Source organism: Cyanistes caeruleus, chromosome 6, assembly GCF_971803275.1.
Source record: "Cyanistes caeruleus chromosome 6, bCyaCae1.hap1.1, whole genome shotgun sequence".
Lineage (NCBI taxonomy): Eukaryota > Metazoa > Chordata > Aves > Passeriformes > Paridae > Cyanistes > Cyanistes caeruleus.
This window is the reverse complement of record NC_141706.1, coordinates 24246224-24271113: the sequence shown is the minus strand read 5'-3', so window position 1 is coordinate 24271113 and position 24890 is coordinate 24246224. Positions and strand designations below refer to the sequence as shown.

Sequence of the window (24890 nt, the reverse complement as noted above, 5' to 3'; positions counted from 1 at the left end):
AGAGTAAGCTTGGAGCTGTGCAAAGTGCATGCAAACTGGTGCTTTGACCTGATTAAATTTTTTTAAAGCCACAATTTCAGCACTGCTTCACATCATATGTTGTCACAGTGATGGGAAGTGAAAATAACAACCCCTTTCTGATTTGCTAACATTTTATGGTGGCTTTGCATTGGCACAAAAAGTAAGTACACATTGGAAAGCTGCTGTTTTCCCTCTCTGAAGACAACTAGATGAATTTCCCAGCTAAATCCTGCTTGGAAAAACAAACCTAAAAAGCGCAGTGAGGCCACAGGTTCCTTTACACTGCAGCAAGCGATGAAAAAGAACAAATGTTGCTCCTGAAAAGCTATGGAGAAAAAGTCACTGACTGTAACTCCTTTCCAACATCAATTCATTTTCCCCTTAGTTTAATGCTGAAAACAAAGTTGTAACTCAATCATTGACCATGGAATTCATCCCAGAAGAAAAGCAAGGACCACCAACAATGTGGTCCAGGTGTGGATTATAAATATCATCAGGAAGAGACATTCTGTGTCCCAGGGGCATTAATCCTGCAGCCAGTGCTCTTCCTTTTATATTTTGATTTTAAGCCTGCCAGTTTTAAGGCTTCTCAGCAAGACTCTCTCTTGCAGAGGATTCCTACCACAACAAGCACAGTAATACACCTAAACTGAATGAAGCCTATGGTGGTACTACACTTGCAACAACACTGGGTTTTGTACCTACCAATTCTTCGGTAAAAATTACCATCTGGCAGCTGCAGAGAAGCTTTGGACTTGTCCCATACCATGGGACAGGATACCATACACTGGAAAAGCATATGTGGGCAGCCAGCATCCTTGAGCTTTCCAAAACCAGGAAATAGTTTGACCCAAAAGAAACTGGGAAAGGTAGAGGGTCTTGAAGAGAGGCACTAAACAATAATAATTTATAGATAGGCATTTCAAGTTACCATTGATTCATCTTAAGCCAGGAATTATATAAACAAGGGAGCATAAGCATACTTTTCTGGCTCTCAGTATTTTTTTTTTTTTTTTAGATAAGAAGGTTTTGTTTCTTTTTTCCTGTAAAAATGTAAAGGGAGAAAAATATTACATTTACTAATTTATTTATTTACAACTTTTCATTATAATTAAGGTAGAAATAGGAAATAATTCCTTCTGGAATTGGGCAGTCCTGGCTGAGTGGCTCAAATATTAATACAGTGCCCTATCTCACCTTTGCTACCCCATGTCTTTCATCCCAATCAATTATCTTGACTGCACAGTAATGCAACTGCTTCTGAGTAGAATCTCTTGGTCATGAGCCAGAATCTGCTTTTCTAAAGCAGTAGTACAAAGGATGGAAAGATCCCTCTGATGTGGCATTTACACTGGGTATTGCTTGAAAGTAAGTGGGATTGTGCCAGAGTTATTCCCTCATAGCAGAGCTGAGTCAGGGTTTAAGCTAAGGAGATATCCCAACACAACTGAAGCCTGTCTTAAGCTTACCTTTTCCCTAAGAGACCCTGCACCATGACAAAGTACCATTTGCTGGTTTGATTGCCTTCTAGTACCCCAAAAATTTACCAAGCCAAGAAGGGTGTTCACTTTCTTGAGCGAGCATGCAGCAGTGAGAGGAGACAGGTTCTGTCACTCAGCACTGGCTCCGGACCTCAAAAGTGTGTGGTCACCTTCAAAGGCCACACACAGTTTCTGTGTGACTTTGGTGACATCAGTAGTTTGGTTCCCTTGTTTACAGAAGCAAGGGCAACATAAAACTATGAATTCCCATCTTTCAGTGTGAGTTAAAATACTCTATAAAAACTGGTATCACAAGTTTTTCCAGGTCTAGTTCAGTTTGAAAAGATACAGCTTTGTACAAAATGCCAAATGTTTCCTGACGAAGCTTTCCTTTCTGATTGCAGTTTATGAATTCACATGAGCCTGTAAAAAGGAGCAAAAACAAATGCCCAGATTCATTGAATCGAAGATGTTTTATTAATTGGATTCTCTTATTGCCCTTTCTATTCATGCCAGGTGCAGCGACAGAAAAATATATTCAATTCACAGACTTCTGTCATTCCCCGGATCTTTGGATCAGTTGTTTTTCCCTCTCAGCCTCATTCATTGCTTCTTCTGGGATGAACTTCTAAACACCTGCTGTGGTTGAAACTGTTCTTACATCATCTCCTGTACACCGTGACTTTAATCACATGAAATCATGAGGTTAGTGCCATAGTTGAGACTTCAAAGCTGTTTCTGCAGACCTGAGCTGATTTTTTTTTTTGAAAATGCTATGGTAGCTGCTGGTTCTTAACCAACAGAAGAATTAGAAGAATTACCAAAGATGTCAGTATTCTGCTTAACATGCAATACAAGAAGATGGGAAAATTTTCTAGCAGAACTGCTGTCTGGGTGGGGGTGGCAGTACCGTAGGATGAGTTCTCCACTTAATCTCAAGTTAGTTTTGAATTTTGTCTTTTTTGTATAAAATGAAGATGAATATCCTTGTTCTGTATCACCTACTTGAACTAGATGACCTTTAAAAGGTCCATTCCAACTCAAACTATTATATGATTCTGTGATTCTATGAAATTGTTAGTTGTGCTATAAAAGGGATTCTCACAAGAAAAAAGGTGATTACAGGGCTTACTAATGAGAGTAAGAGATCAGGCTGCAAGGGGAGCTATCTTCAGAGAGACACTCTGAACAATCTTTCAGAAGGGGGGAAACACCAAGAAATATCTAAATGACTCTGATGGGTTATGTGCAATAGCAGAAAACTTTCCTCTGACCAGAAAGTCCCCTCTGGTTCTGTGTTTCTGAGTTGTAGGACAATGAATTCTTAAATTTTAATTCTGCTAGTAGCAACAGCGGTTATCTATTGATCGATAATACTAATTATAGACTGGATTGATTTGATGTTGCTTATGACTGAATAAAACCAGAAGAACAGATAAAATATCTTCTTGTAAAATAAGACTCACAAGAAGCACGTTTATCTTTGCTTGGCTTTCAGAGGAGGCTTCACCCAATTCCTGGTCATTTGGGTAGCATCAATGGAATTCATCCAGAGTAGCACATTTTGTAGAGCTCCTGTAAAGGTGAGATCAGAATCAGGTCCACTGTCTCCAGGTAGATCCAAGGTATGCTAATTGTCAATATTAAGATTCTAAAACTTTCTTGGATAAACTGTAATATAACTTTTCTTACCTATAAAGCTTCATGAATGTTCAGCATGGTTTCTGGGTAGAGATCACATCAGCTCCACAGTTATTAATTTACAGATTTCTCACTAACCGTAGCTCAGCTCTGGGAATGGTGCCAGCACAATTACGGTAACTCTAAATAAAGAGACGTAAAGTTTCTGTATCTACCCTGGAATTGTGCCAGAATTTTCTCTTCTTCAGTGATGGAAAGATGCATTTCTTCAGTTGGTTTCAAATCACTCAGACTGTGTTGGTCATATGTAGATTATTTCCAGCAAAACAAGGAAAAGAAGAAAGCTACCATGCAGATGTGTGCATACACAGTACATGTATAGTACATACACAGTCCTCAGATAATCCTTGGGAAGTGTGTCCCAAGAAGGTGTATGTTGGGAAACTGAGTCAAGGTGATTTGAGCTAGTTACCCAGAAAAAAAGTGGCAGAATTGGGCATAAAATTCCAGGGGCAGTTGCTTGATTCAGTATTGTTTTTACTGAATCACACTACCTTCCTGGAGCAAGTCAAGGCCCATTGCCTTCCTTCCTGTGAAGATGGGCAGCTGGATTGCAATGACACCAGGTGGAGCTGAATGTGCTCATCACCTTGGAAAATCAGGCCCCTGGTGATTCTCTGTGATGTTAATTGACCGTCACACCCTGCGAGAGGGGAGTCAACACATTTCCTGACCTATGGTCTAAGTGTTTTCCAAACCCTAGAGTAAACTGAATGTAGTTATAGAGGAAATGCTGATGCAATCCACCAGCAGCTGCTGCTCTCCCACATCCTCACAAAGAAGGTGTGAGGGGGTGAGTCGAATGAAATAGAAACCCCAGACTCTTCTACATGGCAGGCAGGACTCCGTGCCTTCCCTCCAGACTTCTTGCCTTCCTGCCTCTGAGAGAAACACTGCTAAGGGCTGCTCCCAAGAAAACCCTGGAGACCATTCTGAATGTAAACTTCTGGAAAAGCTTTCCATGTGGGACCACTGAGTCATATCTTCCTACGTGACTGATTTATGAAACCTAAATTTCCACATTTCGATATAGGAATCTTCTAAGTGTGAGTGAGGATGGCAAGAGCTGCACAAAAGTTGCACTCTTGCACTGAGATGTCTGATGATGTCACCAGCAATAGTTGAACCACATCTCTTGGATCCAGATTATGATAAATTTCATTCTTAGGATCCTAATCTTTTGACAACTCTGGTTTGGAAATTTAATCTTTTAATCTGTTTTGTTTTCAGTTGGTTGTTTTGGGGTTTGTTTGTTTGTTTTGTTTGGGTGTTTTTCTTTGTTTTTTTTAAAAAATGCAAAATCATTTGGTGAAACCAGCCTTGTTATCTGCCACAAGCTGCATTTTTTGATCTTTAACACACTGCAGGCGTGTGGGATCACCTTCGTGTATGATGATGTCATTAGTTTTTCATCTGCCAGCAAAGGTTTTGGATGTTGTGTGGGATAGAGATGTGCCCAGCCCCTCCTTCAGCCGGTGATCATCTGCCTCCCAAATCCCACACAGCGCCCTGCTGCCTTTCCCGTCCCGTTCCTGTCCTCAGCGCCGTGCCCTCCCCTGCTCCCGCTCTTTGCCTCGCCACTTTTCCCACTGCAAGCACGCCCCTCTGTTATTCCCAGCCGGGAACCCTTCCTGCCTGGGGGGCTCCCCGGACGCTCCTGCTCCCGGTGCGGGCAGCGGGCGGGGCGCTGCGATGGCACGGACGGACGGACGGACGGACGGACAGACGGGGGCCGGGCCCGGGCGCCGCTCCAGGTGCCGAGGCCGCGGCGTTGCCGGGCGACGGGCGGCCGCTGTCGCTCCCGGCCCGCCGCTCTCCCGTTCTCCCCGCGGCCTCGGCACGGCCCGCAGGTAGGAACCGGCCCGGGGCAGAGAGGGAGGCAGCGCTGGGAGCCCGGAGGTGTCTCTGTGTGGGGGGGGAGGGAGGGGGGCTGCGTTCCCCTCCTTTCCCAGGGCTTGTGCCCTAAGGCCCCGGGTTTAGGGGGCGTTGAGGGAAGGCCGTTGTGGGGACCCGTGTGGGACTCACGGCCTGGAGCGGGACACACGGACTGGGACAATGTGGGACACAGTGCCTGATGTGGGACACCTCCAGTGCTTCCCGGAGCTTGAAGACCCCACAGTGCATGGCTGTGGCAACCCAGCCTATGTGCAGGTGTAACACACACACCTGAGGCCTGAGACTGAAAGTCTCCGTTTATGCTCTGGTAGATGTTACAGAGTGTTTCAAACTTAGGTTTTGGTGGAGCTCTGAGGAGAACAAAGTTGATGGATAAATAATCCTGTGCAGGTGGAAGTTGTAGAAGTATCCCCAGGTATTTCACACCGAGAGAACTCCTCCACGGTGCCTCCTCAGGTTCCCTTGAAGGGCTGAAGAGAGGTGCCAAACTCATGCAGAAAGGGCTCAGATGTGTCCCTGTCTTGCTCATCAGCCCTCTGTCGATGGAAAATGGTTTCTGTCAGCAAGAAAATCACTTTACCCCCTCATAGGTTTTAGCAGTCAGTAATTAGTTAATTGGATACCTTTAGCTCTCTGTTTGTCTTGTCTGTGAGGCCTGTGCTATCCTGGCTCTTCATCTGTCTTCTATAGCTATTGATTCCTGATATAAATGTTCCTGCTCACCTATTATTTTCCATTTTGACTATTTTTACATGGCAGTGTTTTCTGACAACTGACACAGTGAAAGCATGCTAAATATTGACATTAACCTTTTACGCCGTGCTACCCCAATGGTGATGTTTTCTCTAACACAGAATCAGCTTATTCCTTACCAGAAAATCAGTGTTCTTTTTGTTCAGTAAGAAACTACTTTTTCCCCTACTATGTAAATTCGTCTCTATCAAGTCCTTCACCTTCTCATGGTCTCTTTGGGAACCCTAATTAGTTACACTTTCATTAAGCTCTTCTAGGTTCTACTGCTTCATGTCCTGTTCCACTTTTAAGCCCTATTGAACCTGGACTTGTGCTGCTCAAATGAATAAAGTACTTCTCTTTATTAATTGCTAAGTGCTCAGATTCCCTTGGGTTTATTTTGTTGTTTGTTTTTTTTTGTTCTCTTGAAGATTGTGTTCTTACTGTTGTTTTAGCAGGACATGGAACAATTAAATAACACTATGAGCACCTGTCAGACAAAATAAACGAAGATAAACAGCTGTGACTTCTAAATTAAAATCTCTGTAGGAGAGGAATGGGAAATGATGCAGAACAGCAGTGGCATTGGAAGAAAAGGTAAAATGATTTCAAATGTACAAATTACTGAAACCGTTTCACAACTTTTTTTAATTACTCTCCCATTTGATAGTATTATTTTTCTTCATGTTATTTTTGTCTGGTTTCAATTTGCCTAAAATCTTGGACTAAAGGTACAGTGTTCAGGCATGTCAGATTGGAGTGTTGTTAGCATTAACAGGTTTTGTTGTGGACGTTGTGGTGACTTTTTTTTCCTGGACTTTGTGCTCTCTCTCTTGGCTTTAACAGTGAGAATGACAGTGCTCCTGTAGGTCTGAGCTCTCAAGGGATTGGTATATGGATACATCTACCTGTGGGCAGCTCGATTTGTTAGTTGTACACTTCTGTCAGTAAAAGAACAGGCTCTGCCCATAGTCTGTTCTTACACAATTCAAGGGACCTGATCCTACATAAAGCAGGATGCAGATTCCTTGTGAGACCAGATGCAAGTTCAGCACTGGACTGGACTGATATTATTGATGATCATGCAAGTGCTTTTCTAACTGAAGTTCCTTAGGGGACACAGTTAAAGAAATCACATTTATTCTCAGTGTTTGAAGTAGTATAAAAGTGCTGCAAAATAGTAGTGTTATGTAGCATATCATGAATTTGGATTGCTATGTTTGTCACTAATGGGAATGAATTAATATTTATTTGTGAGGGATTATGAAGAGGTTATTTCTTTTAATTGGAAAATTAATGAGATTTTCACAGAAATTAATGATATTATTATTAATTGTTAATATCTGCATAATTTTAGTTTACTATTATAATGGTTTGTGTTTTTATACCTTCCATGGAGTCACATGTGGGCTTGAAAACAAATTGGAAATAAAACCTGTTTTATATCAGTAGGGTCACAAGTACTTGCTACAATACAAATCAGAAGACCAGATTTGCCATGGCAGATGCATTAAATACTAGCATGCCTGTATTAAAAGGAAAGGATTGTGGACTCTGGCTACTTCAAAGAAACATCATCTGATATTAAGAAATAGAAATTAGAAAGCACGTGTTTCTTTGACTACAGTTTCTCACATATGGAAGCAGTATTCAAAGTATAGCAAGCTGGCTGTTTATCTTGAATATTTTACATCTTTAGTTTAAAATTATTTTTTAGAATGGAGTTGTAAAACTACCTTGTTTTCTTTTTTTTTTTCTCTTTTTTTTTTTTTCAGTGTTCCTAACATATGTGGTCATAGGGCATGGCTTTGCTCTATTTTAATGGTGTATCTACCCAAGTTCAAAGTGGGGAAAAGAAACGTCTATAGACTGAAGATGCTTAAGTAAATTATTGATACTTGGGAAACAGCATTCAGCCATTGTGTTTGTTAACTGAAAACAAAATCTTGCTGCTGGTCAAACAGACAAAGTGTTAAAACTTCTGAGAAGAGGGGTTGAAAACAGTGGAGGTTCATGTACTGTCTCTATGGCCATATCTTGAATTTTGTGTGCAAATGTGATCATCCTGGAGAGTAAATGGCAGAACTGAAATTCTTTATATGAAATGCTTCAGAGAACAGAGGAGGTGAAATGAGATGATGCAAAAGAAAGCTATAATTTAATGAATGGCATGGACAGTTGGATGTATTCTCCATATTTCTAACTGCTGTTGACCTAATTTCTAATTTTAGCCTCCAAGCAATGTATGCCTGTCTTCCCCAATTTAAATAAATACAATGCAAAAATGGACTTTCTCAGTTTCTAAAACTAAACTAAAATTCTAAAATGTCCTGAGACATGACAAACAATTCCTTCCCTGTACACCTCTCCAGCTGTTGAGCACAAGTCACCTGTTGGACTGGGAAGTTACTGCCAGAAATTACAGCAGCATGCCAGGGAAAGGATCACTTTGGACTATCTCTGCTTCTGATAGTGTTTTTAAAGGATCTCTTTCTGACTACGGTGGTTGCCTTGGCCCAGCAGGACAGTTATAATGCCACCTCATCAGCAGCCCAGACTGATTTCCCAGGGTTCCTTTTCACTGTGAGTCTTCTGCCCTTGATAAAACTTTGGCAATGTGTGTTACTAAATAAGCTTCTGTGGCATCACCCGCTGTATAGTGTTTTTCTACAAGTTCATCTAGAATCTATCTCTTTTTATACAATCTGTCCCATGTGAGCAACACTCTGGAAATCAGAAACTTCCCAGTGGCTCTTAAAATGGCTTTGCAGGCCAGGAAGCAATCTCTTGCTTCAAATAGCTTAATTACCAAATGAAATGGACTGAAAATTGTTTGAGGACAACCTAGTATGTTGAAACTCAGAAATGCCATATATGATGCATTTTCATCCTGCATAGAAGTTTGTATTTAAAAAGGCTCATAAATGCAGTGCAATTGTAGCTGGGGGAAAAAAAAAGGTCAGTTTTTGTTGTCTTTTTCTTAGCTGGAATCTGGAAATTCTTCTAAATGGTAGATACTTAAAACTGCTATGAAGAGTAGAGTTTTTCTTCTCTGCATCTTTGGACTGTCACTCAGTTCTGAGTCCATGGGTTAGAATATATTTGTCCATCTTGAAAAGATACTTATTCTGCAAAACCTTGCTTTGCTTCTGTTCTTCTTTAGTATGTCTAATAACATGCCTAGCATCTGAATTTTTAAGTAATTGCTGAATTATACCTTTTAAATGCAGGGAAGGTAAATACATCTTCCAGTGGCATCTACATTTAAGGCAGGATCTGTGTGTGTGACAAGCACAGATATGTTGATTCCTGTGTACCTTTTCATTAGCTGTCCATGATAAGACCCCTACATAAGGACAAGAGCATTTTAACTAGACTAGCCTAATTTCTCCCTTAATTAACATCTGGACACTGTTGGAAAAAAGCTTGTGGCCATGAAGGGCCAAATGTGGTTTCCTGATCCCTGGCTACCTTGATAAAATGGTGAGGGATTTACTGTTATCAAGTGCACTGAAAAAAATTAAGTGCATTTGGCAAGCCTCTGAGAGTGAAGGTGTTGGTACCTTGGAGCTCTGTTTTTCCATAACCCCTGTTGTTCACCAGCTATCCCCGAATCCTGCTCTCTGCTTTGCTCTTCTAGGGCTCATTGACAGATAGAAGGGTGTCTCAAGAAATTTTCTTATGGCAGGAAGTTTACCTATATAAGAAGAAAACCCCTCAATATGTAGCATCTTGGAGTTTCATCTAAGGATTTAGATAATCCGTACTCATCCATAGCCACTGTCTGGAGACTTGCAGTACAGATAGGATCAATGAACATTTGTAGCCAGACCGAAATTACCACTGACCACCTTCCACTACAGGACTCTAAAACAAATTCATTTGACTTCAGTTTACTTTTCCTTGGACATGTAATAGAACATATAATAGAGAGTGACTTGCTTTTATATCTTGCTGTGAGGATGTTTTGTTGAAGAATACACTTAGAGCAGCTGGGTGTGCAGCTGCAGTGGGAGCTGCAGGTTGTGCCTGGGTGGGAGCCGTGACCTGGTGCTGACCCTTCAGACAGCAAAGAGCACAGGGACCTGAGGCACCGGCCAGGGATCCAGACACTCGGACACAGCAGGAGCCAAGGGCTCAGCAGAGAGACTCCAGACTATCCCAGGCATGGAGGGCACAAAACCTGGGCATTCCTTTGTCGGGAGTCCTACTGCAGAGACACCAGCTTGAGCAGCTTTTGTGCCACTGCACCACAATTTAATTACTTAGAGAATTCAGACATCTGAGACTTTAAATGTCTCAGATTTAGGGGAAACTCAGGGCTGAGCCAAACCCTGTCTGACTGTGAGTGTGGGGTGTGCAGGGACCAAGAGGGGCACCCATGGGGTCACCAGAGCCATCTGCTGATGGGACTTTGGTCTCAGCAGTGGAAGTCTGGGGTGCTGGGAATGTGACTGACAAAGTGGCTCCTGGATGGTCAGACAGGGAAGTTTCCTTAAATATTTGGCAAGCTAGCTCCAGAATTATGTAATAATGGGACATTGCCAGCTCATATGATAAAACATTTCTCATCACTCTGCTCAGCAGGATCTCAGGGGAAAAGTATTATATATGCAACTGTAATTATGAAATAGTTATTTTGTATGTCTACATCGAATCTGTAGATATATAAAGGAGAAATGGGTGACATTTAAAGGCATTGCCTTTTTATTATTATTGTTAGGGTTATAAAGAATATTAGATATCTTTTATCTCAACTGTGTCTGGGTTTGTAGCATGCATTTTCTTCTCTGGGTTCACTGCTGCTTTGAGTGACAGCACAGTTTGAACACAGCTACATGCATGGGGGTATTACAATGTCCACAAAACTACAAAGAGCTTTCCCTGAGGAATCTGTGGGACATAGATCCCAAGGCTTACCTGCCATGGTTGTGGTAATTGTAGAGCAGGATTTATATTTAATAGCAAAGAACTGTCAGAACACTCTTACAGCTTTTAAAACTGTAAATAAGGAAGGTAAACAATTATATAAATCGGTCCACTTGCTTTATATGCACATTTGGATGTTTGAACCATGGCCTCAAATTGACTGAACAGTTACACAAAAATATCATTGTAAGCATTCGAGTCATTCAGTGTCATGAAAGTCAGTGAATTTTTAATTATATTAAATGGGATATTGTTATCTTAATATTTCAGCTTTCCCTTAAAAGCTTTTTTGCTTTAGTGAGGCACAGAAGTGGAATATTTATGAATGCTCTTTATAGTGTTTGCATGATCCCTTGATATTAAAGTAGCATTACTGAAGTAGTTATTTTGTTCTGCTTAACAAAACCAGAAGATTACAATCACATTGTTTAGTCATACACACAAAAAGTCATATTAGTAACAGGACTGGTGTTTTAGTTTTCAGCTTTTTAGAAGCTGCACCTGCTAAAATAGACTGATATGTTGCAGGATGCTTAATATTACATGAATGTTGCAGGAACTGTTTTTGCCATTATGGGTGGATTATTGTAACAGTAGTTTCCTGATGACATCATAGTAAATTCCAGCTGCCCAAACAGTTATTTTCCAGAAGAGGTTATCTGCAGTGCACTTGTGCAAAATTACACTTAGAAAGGGCACTCATAGTTCCCTTGAGACTTGTAAACCAAACGTTTTGTCAAATCCGTAGTAAATACAGAAATCTTTGTTTTCATTCTCTGTCAGTGGTAACAGTATGTGCACTACTGTAATTTGTGATTCTGAATTAAACAGACAAAAATTATATTATGCGAGACAAGAGAAATTGAAGTCTGCAGTGCAAGCTTCCTGTCATGAAGGGATAGATAGCACAATGGTTCTCAAATGGGTGTTTTTTCTAGAGAATGTTTTGGCTGTTGACCAAAAAATATGGATAAGGACCCAGAGACTGCAGTACCCCCACTGAAATGGTATCCTTCATGTCCAGTGAAGGCAAGAGTAGCCACGGAGCAGGAGAGGATGCTGGTCGAGAAGCTGCCCTGAGGCAGTAGAGATTCCTTCTTGTATGGGATGTTAATATATAGAGGTATATGCCTTTCCTAGAGTGGATTTTGATTAATTACTGCTATTTGGGTTTTTTTGTTTTGTTCTGTTTTTAAATGGTAACTTAATTGCTTGGACAAGCTGTTTAGGTAATGTGAAGGCTGCATTAGAAATTAGCATGCCTAGTCACACAATTCAGAGGTTCTTTCCCAGCCTTAAGAAGCCCTAATGAATATTGAGTCAAACATTTCTGGCAGTTGCTGAATTTGAAATGTGTATTAATATATATTTAATGAAGAATACACAATCTTATCACTGACTCTTCGATAAATCTTGTAGCAGGGAAATAAAATCTTGGAGTCCTACCAGACTGTCGGACCCCAAGAACATCAAATAACTCTGCCAATTTCTTTCTAGCAAATTACAGTATTCTGAGGGGATTTTAAATAACATGTTGTTCCAAGGATCATTTAATTTTAATAATGGTTTTTATTACTGGTATTAATGTATGTTGAAAATGTCCTGCAGTTTTTAATGAACTGTCACAACATGTCTGTGAATTGAATAACTTACCATGATTACATACACTCACTTGGGTAGGGAGAGTGGCAGCAGTGGAGAAGGTTGGCAGATTAACTCTTTGTAGAATTCAAAATCTTCCATCTTATTGCTCTGGTCATTGACTTCTCTTTGCACCTCATGATTATTTGCTTCTAGTTATCCACACAAGTGAGAACCTGCCAAGTTAAGAATTTTGATGTAAATCCTGCAAAAACCAATCTATTGGTTCCCTTCAATCTTTTATTCTTAGTGTTCACATGCAGTATAAAACTCCATTATTTCCCAGCCATTTCCTCTTCCCCTGACACACTTGTGTGCTTACTGGTATTGCTGTGCTGTCCCACTGGACTGACTGCAGGTTTGTGCTGGGTGCAGTTAGCTTCCATCCTGTGTGTCCCACTAAGCACTGTGGGAATGGTTCTGGTCAGCACATGGATCCAACATACATCCAGTGCAACCACCTTCTCTAGGAAGGAAATCTTCAGGTTTACGACTTTTCAGACCTCTTTAGTGACAACAAAAGTCTTTGCAGTCCCTGTAAACTGTCTCACTGGAGCTAGTTTGGGTCAGTGTTGGCTTGTCCTGTGCTTTTGGCAGAGCTGTAGGTTTATCAGATAAACCTGATGAAAATGAGCAGTGTAACTCGTGTCTCTAGGGGGACAAATGTTATGCTAGGCCCCTTTCTTGCTCCTACATAGTGCTGGAGATTTCAGAGGTTCCTGGATTTTATGAAATATTGGCACTTCACCACTCTTAAATTTTTCTACAATCTCATTTTGATCCATGTTGAGGAGGAGATTCATTCTTCTCTGGAGAAAGCTTTGAAGTGATAGAAACATGTAAAAAAATAGTTTTTCTTGCTGACAATAATTCAACTTGATCCCAAACAATTTGTAATGAAAATACTTTTCTCCTCACTAATCCAATGTTACAAGAATTACAAGAGCAGATCAATACCAGGGAGTATAAAACAAAGTATTACTTCAGATATTAAGCCACAAATTGATCTCCTTTTCAAGCCTAAAGTAAGTGCTGTATCAACATGTCTCAAAATTTTGAGGATGTTCTGAAATGTGATGGTGATGGCCCAACAGAGGTTGAACAGTAATTTGTTTTATGTTAACTCTTTGCAGTCTGGATCTACAAAATCCTGTTGTCTCATTTTGCACTCACACGTTACATCAGTTAGTTATCATTAGTTATTAATAGGTCTCTGACTATTGCTCCACTTGGTTCTGATAACATACAAGATTATCTCTGGATAATAACAATCCTTACTTGAATTAGAAAGAACCACCAGTACTTGCACACAATCCAACACAAGTCTTGTGCAACTGGCAAAGGACTCCAGAATTTATGATAAGAATATTCTATCCCAAACCTATTATTGACCAAAATAATTCCGTCTTAGGAAAATAATGACAATGCCAGAAGGTCTTCATATCACAGAAGATTCTTTAATTTTCTTAGACAACTGATGACTTTTCCAAATCTATACTGACTAAATCATACTGAACTGTTCTAAAGAAAGTAGAGGAAAAATGTCTGAGAAATTCTAGAATTCTTTAGAAAAAGAAACAGATAATAGAAATTTATGTATTGTAATTTTTTTTCTAAAATGCAAGACACAATATTTTTGAGGTCTCTTTTCCCTCCTAATGGGCAGACATATGAAAGTTGTCCTTACACTACTACAGGCACACAGAGGTTTTAGAAGCTGCAAATATCACTACTCAATTCACTTTTTGATGGTTCTTTTGTAAGCCGGTAAGAAAGATTGAAAGGAGTTGTGTGACTACAACATTTTTGTTCCTGAACGTGATTTTTGGGCATTGAATATTTCTGTGGCTTAAGTGTAGAATATTTGAGCAGTCAGCTTCTCCTGTAGGTGCAGTGACCTGGAAAAAATAGGGTTTGCTTTTTGTGGGTTGCTTCTGCCCTAATGAGTGTGCAGAAGGAGCACTTAGGAATCTGGGGGTTTGGTTCCTCCCTTCCTAGTGTAGGAGATTGTGCAGGGAGAGGTTTGGTGTATCATCAGTTTCTTGTTGCTGTTTTTGTTTGGATAAGGGCTGCTATTTTTTCCTGACCATACAGAGTCTTCTGAATTTCTTTTTCTTGTGCAAATGAAGAATTTTGACTGGACTTGAGTATTTGGAATCAATCTTTTTGATCCAAACCTCTTTCACCTTCTAACAAGTCAGTTCTCTCAAGTAGAGATGACTGGCTGAGCAGTCAGAATTCCTATCTGCCCTAACAGAAGTTACTTCTGTGTTTAACTGTTTATTAGTGTGAGGAGGAAGGAAAGTGGTAATTCTCAGGTCTTGGCCACCACTGATGCTTTGTCAGCCAGTTGTGGTTAGCTTGATCATTTAATTACTTTTCCAGCACTAAGAATAAATATTGCTTTGCAGTGGAGAACAGAACAAAACTGCAGGTGTCCCTTCAGCAGAGAAAGACAGCTTTTCTCTAGTCTAGCCTTTTGTTGTTAGAGCAGTGTTTCCAGCTGTGATACTTCCTTGTTGCCAAGTAGTAGTAAATAGCTGTATAAATCACAGTAATGCTTGCACCATTTGGGTACAGCCGATTGCTTTTTTACTCTAACAGGTGTACATATGCTAACTCTCATATTTCAAAGTTAATTGTCAATATTTCTGTGAAAGTGATATCTTTGGGAATTGAAGAATGACCACATTTGCAGTGCTTCATCTTCAAACTTTGTATTTCATTCCTCACTTGAAACATACACAATTTTATATAAATTGTATTTTTAATTTATTGTCTCCAAGATTGTCTTCAGAACCAGAAGTCAGTAGCCATTGCCTGCCTAACCTAGAGTCAGTAACAGTGGTGGGATGTTTGATTTACGACAGCAAATACAGACAAGTTCTGTCCATGCAACCTGCAGGCAGAGCTCGAAATGCTTGGGAGACGTGGTGTTGTGACTTGGTACTGGCACTTGCAGTCTGGAGTCCAGCAGAATTTTGCTGAGTGTTGTTCATGCTTCTCAAGAGGAAATGGGTATGCAGGGAGCCTGTGTGGAGCGGAAGCTCACTGACACTGGAGAAGGATGAGTGGAGTAGTGAGAAGACTGGAAAGGACTAGTGTCCTGAGTTGTTTGTTCTCAGCTTTCTTCTTTGCACAGAGCTATAGGCATGCCCAGCTTCTTGTAGACCTGCAAACAACAGTTTGCTGTAAAAGCTTACACTCAAAGCTGAATGAGATGTGAGACTCAAGTAGCTCTTTAGGGTGAAGAAAAGGAAGAGCACGTGTTACGTAATGGATAGCTTTGGGTTCGTGCTGATTAAAGAAACCTGTATCTCTATAGGCATTTTCTGTCTTGCAGTGGGAGTCAAAATAGATTTTGCTGACAGGAAAATAATAAATACAGGTAGAAAAATCAGACTGCTTGTTATCCTTTTGTTCAAAGCATGTTGAGATGGACCTGAAGTGGAATCCTGACAGAGTTTCTCATCCAGGCTCATTTGAAGACCAGGAGACTGATTTGAATTGGCAACACAACGCAAATCCCAGTCCGCTGATTAAAGATGATGGAGAGCTGCTTATGGATGAGCATCTTTCCCCCAGGAAACTGGTGAGTAGACATCCAACTTTTTAATGAAGTGGAAGAGGCAAGCTGGCATATACAGATCTGTATTAACCTTCCAACTGCTATTGTACTGATTGTGGATTGTTGCCTCTCTGACATTTAGATTTCTGCGTAAAGTAGATTCTGTCTTATGAAAGTATATCAAATGTTTGTCCTCCTTTTACCTTGTTTCATATCAAAAGTGTTCTCAGCATGAGTGTGGCTGTGTTTATTGCCAGGGTTCTTGAAGCACCATGAAGGAAAGCACAGGTAGCATAATTATAGTCTACACAGATCTCATTAATACCATCTGGAATACCTTGAATCTCAGCATTAGAAAAAGAATTTACATTACTCTTGTTCTAGAAATTGGAAATATAACTTTAAAGCACAATTTTTTTCCAAGTTAGTGAAATCCTCTTTCCTGTAAAGAAACTGTTTAAAATATTCTGGAAATGATAGAAGTACTTTCTATACATTTCAAAGTGGGAGGAATTTCAAAGCATATTTGAAAGCCATGTTCCTTTTAGACTGGGGAAAATTATTTTCATAAACAGCCTGTTGTAAGAGAGTAACATGCTGAAATCTTCATGAAGGAATTCACTTTATGAAATATTTGTGAAAGAGTACTTGACTGCACACTGTATTGCACTTGCTCAGTCCTGGTTAAGGGTGAAATCCTGTGGGATGTGTAGGAGATGACCAAACAACGTCACTTTTCCATGCTAAAGGAAGGGAGAGTTGAGAGCAGATCTTGAGGAGAGAGGCTTTCCGTGCTGCAGACCTACAGAAGAACCTCTCCTCTGCTGGGGAGCATTTGTGAAAGACAGATGGGGCTGCCAAGGCTGTGGTTCAGGTGTCCCAACAGCCAGGGGGGTGATCGCAAGCGTCCATAATCCCCCGTGTATCCACTGCACCAGTGGAGAGACACGAGCTTCTGCAGGGATCATATTCCAGCTGCTGGTTTACACCACTCCCTAGCCACTCCCAAACTACATTCCAGGCACCATTTTGACCATGTGCTGTAGATTAGACAGACCTATTGTTTCCTAATTAGCCAAGTCTTTTAGTGTTTGTAAAATGGTTGGAGATGCAAAAACCTCCTTCTGCAGAGTGGATATTTTAAGCATTCTGGAGAAAAATTGCTGCATGGTTGTATGGTCTATGCCATTAACTTTCCTTTGGCTCATGAGAACCTCCAGCCACTTCTTGGTCTTTTTTTAAAACCTGGCATAGAATTGGACCAGTGTAATGTGTTTGTGACCTACAATAGCCTGTATAAATCTGATGGGAACCTCTCCTTTTAGTCTGTATCGTTAGGGCACGAACCAAAGCCCATTAGAGTAACCAAAACAGCTGCCCTCTGACTCAATCAATTCTGAAAGAAGCCCTTAGGAAGTTCTTTCATTGGCATGAATTTCTCTTTCTGAACCTCTGCTGCTTTTAGTTCACAGCAAAAAGTAAGCAGAAAAATATATGTAAGGCAATGTTAGCTACATCCCATGAAGTTACTGTTTATTATTTTGTAACTTTTTTTTTTAAATGCAGATAAGAAGTTAAATAATTGAGTTTTGCGGTTTTTGAGATTGTGGGATTTTAAAATTTGTAAGGAATCTCATTTGAAAGATTCTTTTAAATGAAGTACACTGTCCTGCGAATTTTTCTGGACACAGTTATTTCCTGCCCTGGAACTTGACATTTGTGTTGGCATAGCTGGGATACTTCCTGCTCAGAGGAAAAACTACATGACATTGTCAAGGAAACATTTACAGTGTTTATAGCTTGTTTTAATAACATGCCCCATCTATCTATTCTCTGACCTTTGTGTTGATCAAATGGAAAGCACTGCTGCCATAAATTTACTTCCTCTGGATTTGCAAATGTCCAGAATTTTCAAACATTTAATACAAAACAAGCCTTCACATGTATAATTCTTTGAGGACCCACATGCCATTGACAATCAAAGGGTTTGAAAGTTTGTCTTGCTTAAATCAATACAATTGCAGTATCTTTTTGATTGTCTGATTGTTGTGAATATTTTAGGAGTTATTGATTGTATCCGTTGAAGTGCTCTGAGAAGGAAACTAATAGACTTTTATAATACAAGCTCATTAAAGTAAAATTGTTTTACATTCAAATAAGGGCACGGGCCACACTTCTGTAGTGTTGTGTAGGCAAATTTTTGCACTCCTGATGGATGTTCCTGAGGAAGGTTTCTTTCCCTGAGACACGTACTCAGCTTTACTCCTTGTCCTCTCAATGGTCTTGCACCAGTTTGGTTTGAGTTTGGGGAAGCTGCACAGTCTGGTTGTGCAGACTCTGGATTGGGCACCTTGAACTGCAGCCTGCAGTCTCATTTCTGCCTGCACATTTGACTCATTTTGCCTTTTTTCCAGGGGGATGGCTGTCTATTTTGTAGTGAAACTGCTACCAGTCGGTCTCCATTAACAGTCTGCATTATTAAGAACTCTCTAAAACTTGTGACACTTCTGTTCCTTCACTTTTTTATTCACTTGCTGCATTGTTTTCCTCCAACGAGAGGAAAGTTTGGCTTAGACTGGTTTTGTTTTGTTTGTTTTTTGCCTTTTTGCCTTCTTGGACCATGTAGAACAAAAGACAATTTCTACAAAACCCCTGGACCATTTTCTTCCTCTCCATTGTGAATCCCCTCACTTAGACTTTATGCTCATTCACCACAGTTTGTAGTTTTCTGTAGCCTTGTTTCAGCATAAAGTTCACTTTAAATCCTGTATGGTTCCATATTTCCACTATGTTAACCACATCTTCTGTTTTCTTCTTGGTGCCAGCTCTTTTGCTGCACTATAATGTAACATCTTTTTATATTTGAATGTCCTTCATCCAGGGTACAGTTCAAAAGCTTTTGATACAAGGGTTGGTATCATTAGATGTCATTTTTATTCTTTTGAGTATCAATAGTATCAATATCAATTTTCTGGTGTATTTTTTAATTTTCCTCTATATGAATAGGCATTCTTGCTTTTCCATTTGTATCTGTCCTATTAATATTTTCAGCTCTGTATTTTCCTAATTATTTCCTATTAATATTTTCCTGCTGTGCCCATTCTTATGCATGGTTGTCAGATATTGTAGAATACCAGGGTGAGCAAATTCTCACTTTGTTCTGAAAACTGGCTAACAATGGGCAATTAATTTTAACTCTATTAGGGCTGTGACACAGATTTTTCATTAAATGTAGAGAAACTGAAATTAAGGGTGCCACCTGTCTTTAATCACTTTCATATATTTTTTTCTATCAACCCCCATCCTCTCCCTGCTGTTTGCAAAGGATCTTTTCCTGATTTCCACTAAAAGCATTTCACTTCTCAGAAGAAACTCATTTTACAAGGTCAAATGATCTTCCAGACATTGTCACATTATAAAACCCAATCACGTTTGTGTGTGATCTTTAGAGAAGAAAGGAAGTATTCTCTAATTTTGCTTTTTATTGATCCTGCTCCAACTAATCATGTTTTCCAAACTTAGCAACACATGTTCGGATGTGGTGTTTAGTTTTGTTGCTCAGGAGGTTAGGGTGTATTTCATATGGTATGCACTCATCCTCACGGGAAAAAGAAAATGCTGGAGGGTCCTGGAACAACAGATTGGATTCTTGCTGAAATGGCTCTGTTGTTTCCTTTTTCTTTTGCAGGAAATTTTCCTCACAGTTTTAAGATAAATGGAATTGAGGAAAAAACTGGACATCCAGGAAGTGCAGAACCTTGATAAATTAGGTAGAGTAAGGGAATGGAAGCAACTGAATTTGGATCTGCTGCGTCCTTCATTAGAAATGTATAATAATTTTTTTTTTAAGTTTGAGGGGTCCTCTGGAGTTCTGCCAGTTTGATCTTCTGTTCCAAGCATAGCTAGTTTCAAAGTTAGTTCAGATTGCTCAAGGAAGCAGATAGTAGAAGTAATACTGTGAACTGGAAAAAAAAAAATAAATTACAAAGCCTCTTTTAGTTTCAGAGCTTTCCTTCTATAAATTCCTCTCCTAACACTGCTACCTCCACAGTAGTGAAGTTGTTATATTAGTGTTCATCCTGCTACTTAGGCGTCTGATGTTCTACATTCAAATTTTTGCATCAGGAATCTTTATATTTATATGCACGCACATACATATACATGCTTTTGTATGAGAAAACTCAAATATTCATTTGCTTACAGCCACCAGTGCTTAACTCGCATAAAAGGACGTTGCAGTCTTGACTCTTCCATGTTCAGTGGCACAATCTTGAGCAATGATTGTAGCTACTGTCTGTGTACCTTATTCCTAGATAGGAAAAGAATTAATGTTGGGGTATAACTTTTTTATATCTCTGTGAGAGAAAGTAAATCCTTAAGACAAATCTAAGCAAAAACTGCTGTAAGAATATCTACTATCCTGTCCACTCCTGGCCTGCCTGTTAATTCAGCACATAGTTGAAGCTGTTTTTTATCTCCTACAGAAGTGACATGGGCTATTTCCGGGAGATCAGATCTTCCATCTTGTTTCTGGTCCCCTACATGCCTGCTGAAGTTTGCAATAGTTAGACTTGCCAGCAACTTGCCACATCAGATCCTTAACACTAGTTTAAAAAAAAGGTGTCACAACTGTGAATCCCCAGCATGAGTCAGTGAGGAGCTGAACTGTAGATAGCAAGACTAGGCAAGGGCATATCCACGTGCATCTGCTGACATGACATGGGGCTTCAGCACAAGAATAAAGGCATCTTTACTAATGCATCCCCCACTACTTAAATTTCCTATTTACTTCCCTCATCTACACTTCCCATGTAAGCCAAGAAAATCTTTTTGTAGCACCTAGCTAATCTCTTCATCTTAGCTGAGAGAATGTATTTATATGTATAGGCAGAAAGTAGTGAAATACAGCTAAATATTTTAGTTATGGGCATTTGCAGCATTTAGCCATTTTGAAAGGAAATTTGCACATGGGGCCACAGAGAAGTTCTGTTCCCTTTCATTTAATCACTTAAGGCCTATTAATTTGCTAATGTTTTTCTTCTTGGAAGAAATATTTTGTCATGCTTTTAGCAACTTTTTTTTTTCTTTTTTTTTTGGTGAAGGAGCGATTATACTTGAGTTGGGAATTTGAAAAAAAAAAAAAGCAATAAACACATGAATGGACATGAATCTAGAATTTGCATACAGGTGTAGTATTCAAAGAGAGCAAGCTCACCACTCAGGAATTCCTGTCTTAGCCAAATTAATCAGGATCAGCAAAATAAACACACAGCTGGAAATATTTCTCTGACAGCTGTATGCAACTTATTCTTCAGCAACATGCCTACTTTTCTTAGAGTATGTGAAAAATCTAGGGAAGGGAGAAGACATCAGTTGTGTATGCCAATTTTGACTGAGCAGATATTATTTGCCAATTAAGGAATTTACAGATAGCTGCAAGTGAGACTTAAACTGGATTTCCCAGCATCCCCAGGTGACTGCTCTGCCCGTTGGGAAGCTCTGCAAGCACAGAAGTATTTTGCACTTGCAGCTTTTTACAGAATACTTACTGGCTTTCTTGTCAGTCAGAGAGAAGCTTTACAAACCACTGCACAGTTCCCAGTTGGCCAGACATTTGGCCAGACATTTTGCATGGTGGGAATGGTTTGTGAAACACCATGGGCTTGCTTCTTAAAATACTGGCTAAATTATTTACCAATAGCTTCTTCATGAAAAATAATTTTACTCCTGTTTTGAAGAAGGTGAAAAAATGTAAAGTGAACTTTCTTCATCTTTGTTTTACTTACCCTGTATTCAAAGTACCTTCGCAGACTTGTGCAGTGCTTTACCATGGAAAAATGTGTTCTTTCAAATAAACATATTCACAGTGGAGGGTAAAACTGCTGCTCAGAATCAACCTTTCAGGCCACCTTCCTGAACATGATGTGCCAGAAGGATTTTGATGTTTGATCCTTCAGAAAACAGCTTTGCCTAGCTGATACCTACCTTGCAGGACTGCAGATGGGTGGCAAACAGAGTACTCTCTGAACACCAACACTCAGCTTAGAATTGTATTTTTTTTTTTGAGGTATCTTTTTGATCTAAAATAGCTGTGAATATATCCCACTCTTCACATAGAACTGATCCTTGGTCCCTTTCTGTTTGTTCTGCGTGGAGGCTGAGCAGCTGGAAGCAGCCAAAGATACACCAAGGTGCTAGAGCACCTTCATGTCTGTAAGCATTCTTGGGGCACAGGCAGAGACATTCTGTTCTTGGCTGTCAGAACAGCCCATTGAGTTAGGGGCAGGCGGTCATTACCTGAAAAAACAGTGGGACACCTCTGAATTAGGACAGGAGCCTGTCCTAGACCTGGGATGGCCCTAGGAATGAAGAGAGACAGAGCAGTGTAGCATCACTTTTATCTACATGGTGCTGGACATCTCTCTGTCCAAGCTGATGACCTCTTCAGTGAGCTGGGTCATGATTTTTTTTTTTCTCTTGCAGCAAAATTCATCCAAAATATCCCTCCTTTCAAATTTTGGTGAAGGTTTCCATGCTTTTGACATTAAACAACAGCATAAATAGAAGCTCCTGCTAAATAGGTTTCATCTTTGTTTAAATGTTTCCATGTCTGTCCCTAAATGTCCCCCATTCCTGGTGTCAGAATTTTAGCTGTGACATGAGAAGTATCACACTTGAAGGTGCACCAGCATGCCAAGAATGGTATCTGGAGAGTAGTAATGTCCTGTCTTCCACAGGAACCACTCCTCACATACCCTTCTCTTGAACTGCCACCCTGGCCTTTGCTCACTGACTCGCTTGCAATCAACACCTGGGGTCTCAGTGCTTTAGTGCCTTTAAATGAGCTCATGTCCTCCACCCAAGAGCATTTCCCAATTCCTTCATGTACTATTCTAACTTGTGCATCCCACAGCAAACTGGTTTCAAGCTGTCCTAGCATCTCCTCACCCTCAGCAGATGGAAGGACAGTTATTGTCATAGAAGCTCTTGGAAATACAGAACAGGGAGGTGGGCACCGAGAATATATGGGGTTTGTTACGTCTGGCTAGCACATGCTTCAAGGCACCTATCTATAGCTCAAAGAGCTGGTGATGACAGCCAATAACCCTTTCCAGCACTGGAGTCACAGTTGTACTGTTGCAGTACAAAAATACGGGTGCTCTAAGCAGCTCATCTCTCAGGCACTGGAAAAGGTACAAATAATGCATCCAAAGAGGAAAAGGAGGGCAAAGAATGACACTGGTAATCCCTGGTACGAGAAAAAGGAATAGGGAACCCTACACAAGGAGAGAATATATCTTCATGCAGGTTTTATAGTTGGATTTTGAAAAAAAATATCAGGGAGCAGAACTGTGAAGGGAGGCTGTCTGGAGTACAGCAGGGGAAGGACAGCATGCAGGGAACTTGCAGACAGCAATGGAGAAAAGGACAAAAAACGGAGCAAAGGCTCCTTGGGGTGTTAGGACCTTTTGTTTCTCAACTGACAAAGTATGTGACCCTAAGCTTATTACTTATTCTGAGATGTTTTCCTGCTCTGATGTCGACTCGTAAAACTCATAAAAACTATTTTTCAGAAGCTTCTTCCTTTAATGACAGTGAGCTTGCATCCAAATCCAGCAATCCAAGTGCATGGTTTTATGCCAGGACATCAGCAAGCTCTCGTTTCACACATAATCTCGTGCTATGTGACAGACAGTGTCATCTGCTGAAAAGGGTTCATTTCAAAGACATGCAAAATGTGTCTTGCCATGAGGGATCCTGTGTTCACTTGGAGGGAGAAAGCAGTCTGTAGCTGTTAAGTTTGCTGCCTTTGCAAGAGCGAAACACAATTTGTGGTGGCTGCATGTGGGATAAAGTCTTAAAAGTTTTCTGATGTTCAGCCTGCTTAAAATCACAGTTATAAAAAAAATTAAAAATAAGATAAAAAGTAATTTTAAACATAATGTTTTAAAAATAGTTCAAAAGCAGTTGAAGATATTGGATAATTCTGTTTCTTAGGAGAAAAAATCAAGACCTTATAAAAGGGGACAGTTTTTCAAGAAGGTATGCTTAGCTTTTTCTGGAAACCATGTCCTTTTGAATTGCCATCTCAGTCACACTCAGACTGGTTTTGGTCCTTTGTAAGAGGATATGGAACTTCAGAGGAAGTTGCAGCCACTTGCACACAATAAGTGTTACCTAATGAGCAGGAATGTCACAACCACCATTTTTTGCTTGCAAAATTAACTGGATATTCTGGTGGTTATTTTTCCTGCCCAAAACTCATAAACAGAGATCGTCCTACACATTCCCTTCTAATGAATAAGTTCTCCCTTATTAAAAAAAACCTAAAGAATGTTGTAGCTTTTTAACAGCAAGAAATTTTTTCTCCTGTATGTGGTGGTTACTGGGTGACTTTCTGCCTTCACCTTAACTAAATGCCCAGAAGGTTGGTGACAATACTTTCAACTCCTGCTCTTGGTTGCATCATTGAGGAGAAACCGATGCCAGGGTCAGAAGTCAGACATTTCTTTGAAATGGACGTGTTCAGCCCCTCATCCTAACTCTTTTAACACAGGAAGGTAAAAACGTAGAAGTTTCATCACTATGTATAGCATCAACAATTTCAGGCAGTCAGCATGACAAATAAACCTCTCTTCTCATTTCTCAAGGATTGTTTCAGACTCCACTATGAACCACTAACCCATGAGGAAGAAAGGATAGAGTTCTTGTGGTCTGCTTTGTTGAATTCATGCAACTTGCCTGATGCAAAGGAGGTGGTGGGATACGCACCCTGTATGAGGGAAACTGGGGAGAGAAGTTGGATCATAGCAGGAAGAAATAGCAGATGAGAGCAGTAATGAGATTGCTTCAGCTCCTTGTGGAGTTTCAGTCTGGCATCTTAGGATTTCACATCCTTGCTGGAGTTTTCGCTGCCAGTC

General features: G+C 40.2%; 1 protein-coding gene and 1 long non-coding RNA gene across 22 annotated transcripts in view; both read left to right on the top strand.

Annotated features, from left to right (window-relative positions):
• Positions 1 to 3127, top strand: LOC111930724 (uncharacterized). Its single transcript, XR_002865283.2, has 3 exons — positions 1 to 181; positions 2019 to 2207; positions 3001 to 3127. It is a non-coding gene; the product is annotated as an uncharacterized LOC111930724 (long non-coding RNA).
• A 1767-nt stretch (positions 3128 to 4894) lies between these two features.
• Positions 4895 to 24890, top strand: part of LRRC56 (leucine rich repeat containing 56) — a 59261-nt gene continuing 39265 nt past the window's right edge. For 2 of the 21 annotated variants that reach the window (XM_086895775.1, XM_023928880.2), the window contains exons 1-3: positions 4927 to 5053; positions 6287 to 6428; positions 15878 to 15993. Coding sequence is in view for 14 of the 21 variants with exons in the window: in XM_023928880.2 (XP_023784648.2) it covers positions 6395 to 6428; positions 15878 to 15993 (150 nt within the window). In the remaining 7 variants the exon portion in view is untranslated. Of the gene's footprint in view, positions 5515 to 6286; positions 6429 to 15828; positions 15994 to 24890 lie in introns of all 21 variants that reach the window. The other 19 variants (XM_086895771.1, XM_023928875.2, XM_023928873.2 and 16 more) reach the window with 18 other exon arrangements.